Raw genomic sequence first — 9,529 nt, forward strand, 5'->3', positions numbered from 1 at the left:
GACAATAACAAACTGGCATCCAGTCTTTGAGTAATCTTGCATACAGCCTGCTGCAACAGTCCAGCACTATATTTTGATGTTAATATATCTATTTATGTATTTTATGAAAGTGACTGATTTCAGTGAACTGTGCTGAGAATTTGGTTACAGGACTAATATATGCTGGACTAAAGAAGTTAGTTAGGAGAAGTTAGAAGTAAGAAGTGTTTTTCTATTATTCTATTCTATTATTGCTTTTCTATTATTTCTATTATTATCTCATTGCTTCTGTTTGCTGCTGTAGCGAAAAAAAATTCCCCTCGGGGATTAATAAAGCAACTACCTAACCTAAGTTGTTTCGTTGACTGGGTTGAATTATTTTTTTGTTTTTATTTTATTTTTTTTTTTATTTTATTTTATTTTATTTTATTTTATTTTATTTTATTTTATTTTATTTTATTTTATTTTATTTTATTTTATTTTATTTTATTTTATTTTATTTTATTTTATTTTATTTTATTTTATTTTATTTTATTTTATTTTATTTTATTTTATTTTATTTTATTTTATTTTATTTTATTTTATTTTATTTTATTTTATTTTATTTTATTTTATTTTATTTTATTTTATACTGAAATCGAATGACTGTCCGCACGATGGCAGTCATGCGTAAATGAAAGCGCCGGCTGCTGTCAAAATTCAACGAAGAAGCAGCAGCAGCAGAAGGAGAAGAAGAAGAATAATGACGAGAATGCTAAACGGGAACTAGAAGAGAGGATCACTGTTCAGTGGACGTTGAATTAACGCTGTTACCTCCAAATATTAACATTGAACACAACCGCGTTACATCTGCTGAAGGATGACGGAGCCTCAGTCAGCGCTGCTGCTCAGGAGACAGCTCGCAGGTAACGAAGCCTCGCTGAGGTCCAACATGTCCCTCACCGGGTCCAACATGTCCCTCACCGGGACCAACATGTCCCTCACCGGGACCGTTTGCTGTGATTGAACCGACGGAGCTGCTGTAAACTGTTCTTTTGATCCGTCCACGTCCCGCGACACATAAACCGCGTGGAGGGGGTGGGGGGGTGATGATGATGATGATGGTGGTGGTGGTGGTGGTGGTGGCAGGGGAAGTCGACGATCACATTTCTCGCTTGATAAACACACGTCGTCGGTGTCTCGGTGTCTCGGTTCCGACCCGCTGCCGGCTAGCAGCACCGAGCCGGTGGTTAGCTCGGAGCTGCCCCGTCTCGGTGTGTTTACATGTTTGGACCTCCAGAACAAGTGCTGCTCGGGTCATTTGCGTTCACCAGCTGCGTGTTTAACACCGTGTTGGTTACATTTCGCACGCATTGATGTGAGTACCGGTTCCGTAGCCGACCCGTCCTCCCCGCGAACCTTCACCGAACTGTTCGTGTGGACTCTCTCATCTGTTGTTAGCTTCCACACGCTAAAGCTAACGAGCTAACGTCAGCTCGCTGTTGTCTCAGTCAGCTGCTCATATCGGACACTTTACACCCGCAGCGGACTCCAACACTGTGTGATGTTTTGGGATTTATTTATGTTTTTTAATCACTAATGTTAGATTTGAGGTTTTGGGCAAGATGGAAAAGTCCATATATAAACTGTCAGGAACAGTTTGGTCGTTTGTAGTTGCTCAGATCTTCATGTTCTCCAAAGCGGTGGGACATGGACATGGACCTGGACATGGACATGGACCTGGACATGGACATGGTTCATTGTGGAGTGAGATATAGCTGAAGAGTGATCGAGGTAACGTTATGTCACAGCCAGTTTCATCTGATGCAGAAGCAACTGAAAATGAAATTGGCATCATGTCACTGACATATAGGTTACGTGTCTACATGCTGCAGACATTTGGATGGAATCTTTAATTTTATATGAATGCCATTGAAACCCAAAGAAAGCTTTTCAAAGGGCAGCGATGCTTGTAAACCGTCAACTACAACCAAGCCTCAGACTTCACTTTGCAGCGATTTAGAAATGTGCCTCCGATTGAATATTCAGGTGAAGAGTACTACTTGAGAAATAATGCAAATCTGTATCGTTAGCTGTGTTGTAACTCTGGCCAGTAAACAATAGAATGCTTTAAGTTTATAATCTCAATTTAATCCAAAGAGGTTATTGGCATCTCAGCAGGTCTTGGAGAATTTCTAGATCCAGTTAATGTGTTATTATGCGGACTCGGGACCACTGAGTTATGGGCTGAAGTGTTGCTGAAGTGCCATCTTTCGGTGAAATCCCTCCAGATCGTTGCAGTATCGTTGGATGTTTATGTGCATGTGTTTTGAGTACAGTTGAAACTCTATCGCCCCAAATTCTGGATCAATTGGCAATGTCTAAAAACATTTTGGCAATATGTTAGAGTGCATCAAAAAATTTAACAACTTTTGGGTGGTCATCTTAATATGTCACATGCCTGATTCGATGAAAATTTAATCAAATTTGTCAGGAGTGGTAACAAAGGTGTCTTTTAAACTGCAGAAAATGGGAGAAAGGTTGGGCACATGTGTTTGGTTAGAAACAAAATCCCTGGAGCTTTTTGAATTCAGAAAAGACATTTGTTATCTTAATAGAATTAGTTGAGAGATTTTGAGCCAAACTCTTATTTCTCTACACCAAAACACTCTTCTATAACCACCTATCTGAGTTGTTTGTGTGTTTGATTATGTAATTATTGTGTAATTAAAAATGCATAATGAAAGTGTAAAGGAAGGAGTTACAAAGTAGTAAAGACCCAGTGAGTGACCTATGAGGTTTCAACAATATGCTCCTTTTTACTTTACCCCCAAGCGAGGCCTCCTGAGACGAGGGTTATGTTGTCTCTGCAGCAGTCCTCAGAAAAGCACAACATGAGTCCAGTTTTCACAGCGGAGGTACTGTGATATGAGCCTTGGTGGTTTGACTTTGGTATTTGTTTTTATTTCTAGAGCTGAACAAAAACCCAGTGGAGGGATTCTCAGCAGGTCTGATCGAGGACAATGATCTCTACAGATGGGAAGTCCTGATCATTGGGCCTCCTGATACTCTCTAGTAAGTCTCACTGTCTTATATATGGGATGCAGTCGGAGCGATGTGTTGCTATGTTGTGATCTGAACAACTCTCTATTGCTCGTGATGTTTTGAACTTGTTCCATGTTAACTAATTATATTGTTTTTTTTTCTGTTCACAGTGAAGGCGGTGTGTTTAAAGCTCATCTGACATTTCCCAAAGACTACCCTCTCAGGCCACCTAAAATGAAATTTATTACAGATATCTGGCACCCTAATGGTACGTTTATCATACCTGTGAATGAAATTTACTTTTTTTCTAGCAAGAATTTGAATTTGAGGATATGGAGCTTACATCGCTCTGTAAGGGCCTGATTTACTAAGATCTCAAATAAAGGGTACTAAATTGCATGTTTCTTCTGAAAGTTTTCAATTTTTTTTTGCACCCGTTTTGCGGGTGATTTATTAAGAGTAATTGCATCATTGAAATTAGGTGTAAATCGCTTTAAATGAGGGGTTTGTGTGTGTTAAAGTGATTCCAGCAATGGAAAACAGAGCGACCGCAAAAGGAAATCTGATCCCATTAAAATTAAGAAATATAAATATAACAAGAACAAAACGCTTTATAGGAGATTATTAGCAAGAAAGTCAAAACTGTGGGAAAAACAAAAAGGCCAAAAAATGACTTCATAATAAAACGTCGGCAAATAAAAGAGGAGCGACGGTGGATGAGATCCTCCAACAAACACCGATCAGCAGGTCCAGATCTTTCTGTGATGAGCAGGTGACTTTTCATTCAGTGTCTCGCGAGTGCTCGTGAACCTGATGAGGGAACCTGTGAATTCTGCGGGACTCATTCAGGACCTCTGACAGCTCACCTGAATAACGGGACTGGTGGGACGTCCAAGCAGAGATACGCTGGAACGACCCAGAGGCAGGAAAATGCTGAGTCGTAAGAAGTTTTGACGTTGCTGGTATTTCGTGGCTCCTCCTTGTTGTTGGCTGTCAATCATCATTCAGTTCATTCAATAACTCAGAAATGTCATCTCTGGACAAACGATATGTCTGAATAGTTTATAAATTTGTCATCTCAAAACAATATCCCACGGGTGTAAAACACGTTTTTATCTTTAGTTTCCTGCGTCTTCTCACCACAATAAGAGCAGCCGTCTCTCCAGATGTTCACACCTGATTAACACCTTCAGTCGTACTAAAATACACAACAATTACTTCTCTTATTTCTACTTCCAGTAAATATTGTTGCAGGTGCTAAATTGTTCTATTTGAATGTTCCTTCCCAGTATTTTGCACCTTCAAGCAGAAAAGGAGTTGAATCATTTTCTGGTAACGAGTAGAACAAGGTCAAATTTTGGTCACTATCCCTTATAACAGACTGTTGCGTTTCAGGTTATGCGTTACAGTATTATATTAACTATCAAATTCTTTTTGCCATTTTTTTCTGAATAATTTATTTATACGGTGTAACCAGATTGTGAAAAAGGTAGTGCGACCTGTGAGTTTTTTTTCCATGTTGTTTATCTGCCTGAATTATCTGAATTTGTGCCATAAATTGTATAATATTTTCTGTTACACTATCAAATATTTTTAATTCATAAAATACTAATACATTAAAAAAAATGCTGATAGATGTTCTCACATGCTGCAGACTCAAGGCTGCAACTGCAACTAAAGGAGCCTTTGGCAAATATTGACTCAAAGTGGAGGCATGTCATTAATCTGTTGCTGAATGGTTAAATGTCATATCAATGAGTATTATGAGCAAGAATTAGCATCTATTTTGCCACAGGTTGCTGAAGCATTTTCTACTTCTTACATAATTTTTGATGTTTTGTTATTTCTTCTTTTTTCCAGTTGACAAGAACGGAGACGTATGTATTTCTATTTTGCACGAGCCTGGGGAGGACAAGTATGGCTATGAGAAACCAGAGGAGCGCTGGCTGCCTATCCACACAGTGGAAACCATCATGATTAGTGTTATCTCTATGCTGGCAGACCCAAATGGTGACTCACCAGCCAATGTGGATGCAGCAGTAAGTTTGCTTGTTAAAAAAGTTGATCAGAAATTCAGTTTGAATGTCCTTTTACATTCAGAACAACATCTGATGGTCATCTGATGCATAAATGGTTATTCCTTTTTAAACCATAAGTTTCTGTGAAATCCCAAAATGTGGTGGTTTGTTTTAAATGGCAATAAATAGGAAATGTATGACAGACGCATCATAATAAACCACTATAATTTTGCCTGAATAAAACTGTAAATGACTGAGTGATATGCTAAATGTAATAATGATGAAGCAACTGAATTGTCCTTATCTTGTTTGCTCTTTGCAGAAAGAGTGGAGGGAGGACAGACACGGCGCCTTCAAAAGGAAAGTTGCCCGTTGTGTACGAAAAAGCCAAGAGACTGCGTTTGAGTGATGTCTAGCAAGGATATAGCTTCATGTTTTCAGGGCAAGTATTTTTGACTTTCATCCTTTAAAAACCTTTTCTTCACCCATCACAACTAAGCTCAGCTGTTTAGAAATGGCTGCCTGTTGGGCCTGGAAAATTTAAGTGGAAATATGCCTAAACTACTTTCACTTTTCTTTTTATTAGGTACACTGAGCTAAAACTAGTGCTTTGTAGTAGGCCAGTAGTAAAATACATGCTCCCTTTATTATACAGTTTGTAATGTTTTAGAGATGAGTTGCTTCAACTGTGTGATTATTGTTGAGGATATTTTATGTATCTACAATTATACAGATGATGCTTAAATGCCTACAGCAGTGCATGCAATGTTGTGTGTCAAATAAAGCGTCCTAAAAGATTTTAACCAGGAAAATCCTGAAAGAAACTAAATTCTAGGTCAACACTGAGTATACGGCAGGAGCCTGCGTGAAACTGGAGGGCTTTTAATTTGAAAAGTCGCTGCTTTCAGCCAAACTGTGGTGTAACTTTGATCTCTCATTTACTCGAAAATATTGTATTTATGTTGTTTACCTAATTTATGAGCTCCCGTTTCTTTCCAGCTCAGTGTGAGAGCCTTTGCTGCGTTTTGGAGGCATGTTGCAGGTCGTGTTACAATACTCTGATCTGTCTGTGTTTCATAAACGGCAGAGCTCAACCGTTCTTGACCCCCCCCCCCCCCCCTCCTCCCAAACACACACACACATACACACACACACACACACACTCCAACCCCCTATCACACTCACACGGTGCGGATCAGACACAGGTGAAGTTAGAAAGGGGAGATTGTCCACTTGCTAATTAATCGCTTTGATAGCATCTTTCCCTCAGATAGGTTAAAAAGTATATAAATTTGGATCCCCAAATATACTTGGGCAGCTGTCAATATATCTGGGCGGCCCGCCCAAGTAAGTATGTATGGGAAGCACTGCATATTGTTTGAACCTTTTGCGATTTACTCAGAATTGGGTTGCAGTCTGGTAGTTCACAAGCTTCAGGTTGGAGACGCCTGCCTTGGTGATTTCAAAGCACTTTAGTTTGCCTCCCATCAACCCACACATTCACACACCATGCAAGGTGCTCACCTGCAATCAGAATCAGAGTCAGAATCACTTTTAGGAGCAACTTGGGGTTCAGTGTCTTGCCCAAGGAGACGTCAGCATGTGGACAGGAGGACAGAGGAATCAAACTGCCAACCTTGTGGTTCGTGGGAAACTCGCTCTACGATCTGGGCCACAGCCACCACAGTTTAATGGCGGTAGTCTGAGTGTAGTGAGGGGCATATCTCAAAGTGGATGTATTTAGTTTCTTAATTAATCATAGGTGTGTTTTGGGTGTAACATTATATAAACCAGTCAGAGTGTCATCTCCCGTCCCCTTTGAAATCCAGGGACCTTGGTGGATTGCTATTATAAAAGTGGATTTGACAAATAGCAGGAAAGAACACTTGTCTGAGAAAACAGATCTGCTCACGCTCAGATTGATGTACACAATAATAACATTCACATTGTATTCTTTTTATTTTTAATGTCACATGTTAGTGTGCTGCTGTATATCCCTGTGTGTGTGTGTAACAAGCAGAGTGTGTGTGTGTGTGTGTGTAACAAGCAGAGTGTGTGAAACAAGCAGTGTGTGTGTGTGTGTGTGTGTGTGTGTGTGTGTGTGTGTGTGTGTGTGTGTGTGTGTAACAAGCAGAGTGTGTGAAACAAGCAGTGTGTGTGTGTGTGTGTGTGTGTGTGTGTGTGTAACAAGCAGAGTGTGTGTGTGTGTAACAAGCAGAGTGTGTGTAATAAGCACAGTGTGTGAAACAAGCAGAGTGTGTGAAACAAGCAGTGTGTGTGTGTGTGTGTGTGTGTGTGTGTGTGTGTGTGTGTGTAACAAGCAGAGAGTGTGTGTAACAAGCAGAGTGTGTGAAACAAGCAGAGTGTGTGTGTGTAATAAGCAGAGTGTGTGTGAAACAAGCAGAGTGTGTGTGTAACAAGCAGAGTGTGTGTGTGTGTGTGTGTGTGTGTGTGTGTGTGTGTGTGTGTGTGTAACAAGCAGAGTGTGTGTGCATTCTGGACCCACTTTTATCGATGCATACTGCTATCTTAATAATGTGCCCTTAAAACAACATTAACATACTGAGTTATTGATTTACGACCAGATTTTTGTTGGTCAATCGTGCAATTGTTTCCTGCCTGCAGATTGCAGTGTGCCAACAATGTGTCTGACCACACTTCATTTGAAGACCAACGCTCCCACATGGGCAACGTGGGTGCTGAGCGGGAAATTAAAACTACTTCGGTCTAAAACACTTGTGTTGCGCCTGGCGCAGTGGGTGGAACTCGCAGTCCGTATCATGGTTTAACTGGCCAAGTTACACCCTGATACACCGAAAAGTTAGTATCATTTAAACTGCCCGGAAGAAGGTGTGAATAAACTGCAGATGTTTTTATCATTTAATATGCGTGCCTCTCATGTTGACTGGGTTTTGCTGTTCGCTAACATGTTTTTCGGTTGTTTGTTGTGTGCTTTCCCACAGGTCTCCAATTGAAAATCAACATGGCACTGTCTCCTGCACTCTTCCACCCTGTCGCCAGGCTTGTCCTCCTTTATTTTGGCAGGAACAGACTGGCTACCGTAGGCTGCAATAGAACATAACAGTGACTACCAAGGCTGACAGAAAATCGCCAAGCAAGTGCCAACTCCAAAAAAACAAACAAACAGAAAAAGCCCAGAAGATGATAAAACATTTTTCAACTCTATGAACTGCTTCAACATTCAGGAAGATATTGTAAAGACATGTATATAGCACAGACTAAACCGGATAATATATACGCTCCCTCTCCATCCATCGAGACATTTAGACCAAATGAATAGTGCTGGTTTGGATAGATTTATTTTTGTCCATTTTCCTTCTCTCGACTCCAGCATGCATTAGTTCTCTGTAGATTGTTTTCACAGGAGGTCTTGCATAGAAAGAGAATCACATTGCTGTGGGAGGAGTGTCTCCTGCGAAGAGCTCGGCTGATTCAAGCCAGACATGAATGACTTGACTGAGGACTACCGCCATATTAGAATACACAGCTATTCTCGTGGGTTCTTTAACACTCAGAGCTCGACATCACATGTGTACCAGAATGATTTTGTTTTTTCGTCATCAGTTCTAAGTCTTACCATCCTGCTCAGTTGACTTAAGAAAGAAACATACCCCTTAATTTTTTTGTGCATGATAAATTTTGTTGATCTTTTTTCAAAAGTGCCTCCTAATAAAATGCTTGGCCACTTCACCCTGCATTGAGCAAGTGTTAAAAATGTGGGAAAAAGATGGAGAAACTGTGTACCACCTATAGTTTGAATTGATTTAATAGCCAGTACACAGGGAGTCTGTGTAATTAGGGTAACAATTTGGTGTAGCAATAACTCCCCTAGTATGAAGTGTACACACGTTCATTTTTTATATCCTGATACAATTTGAAGTCCTCTCCGATATTCTTTTGTTTTAGCAGCGCCTCTTTCCTTCGTCTGTGTTGTCCTCGGTAGGAATTGTTATGCATGCTTTATCTTACTTTTCGGGGGTTTGTTTTTTTGCCGAATGTTTCTGGGATTTCGTTTGCGAATGTTTGAGTGTTTGTGTATTACAGTATGTATGCCTGTTTTGTTTTGTTGCTCTTTTCCCCTCATCCACAATCTCATGATTATTCTGCTCACTGAACTATTGCAGTTTTGCCTAATGTACAAAGACAAAATACTGATGTATATTTTTCATGTTATGAAACCTGTCACCTGTAGTGAGTTCTTCTAAAACATGACTTTTTTTCAATATTTACTTGTGTTTTTAATTTTGTTTAGTTTTGGATACAACATAGAACTCGTGACAGAGAACAGAAGCTTTTCATCCACACAAAGGGTCATCATTGTTCAGACATTTATTTTTATTTCTCCAGTATTTCAAACAAAATGTAAACCAAATATTGCAACTATTTAGACAGTTAATAAGACAATATTTTAGTTAATTTAATTGGTTGAAAGGTTTTCTCAGAAGTTCATGCTTTTAAATATTGTTAGTTACATGAATAGATTATGA

At 39.7% G+C, this 9,529-nt stretch overlaps 1 protein-coding gene across 1 annotated transcript; it reads left to right on the forward strand.

Moving 5' to 3' along the window:
* Positions 1 to 694: 694 nt before the first annotated feature.
* On the forward strand, positions 695 to 9,267 carry ube2g1a (ubiquitin-conjugating enzyme E2G 1a (UBC7 homolog, yeast)). Its single transcript, XM_069146984.1, has 6 exons — positions 695 to 884; positions 2,931 to 3,033; positions 3,174 to 3,271; positions 4,864 to 5,042; positions 5,344 to 5,463; positions 7,985 to 9,267. Exons 1-5 carry the CDS (start codon positions 839 to 841, stop codon positions 5,428 to 5,430), a joined length of 513 nt encoding a protein of 170 aa, XP_069003085.1. The 5' UTR covers positions 695 to 838; the 3' UTR covers positions 5,431 to 5,463; positions 7,985 to 9,267.
* Positions 9,268 to 9,529: the final 262 nt, after the last annotated feature.

The sequence above is a fragment of the Embiotoca jacksoni genome, unplaced genomic scaffold, assembly GCF_022577435.1.
Source record: "Embiotoca jacksoni isolate LCO1_2020_lvr unplaced genomic scaffold, fEmbJac1.0.p SCAF_13, whole genome shotgun sequence".
NCBI classification, from domain to species: domain Eukaryota; kingdom Metazoa; phylum Chordata; class Actinopteri; family Embiotocidae; genus Embiotoca; species Embiotoca jacksoni.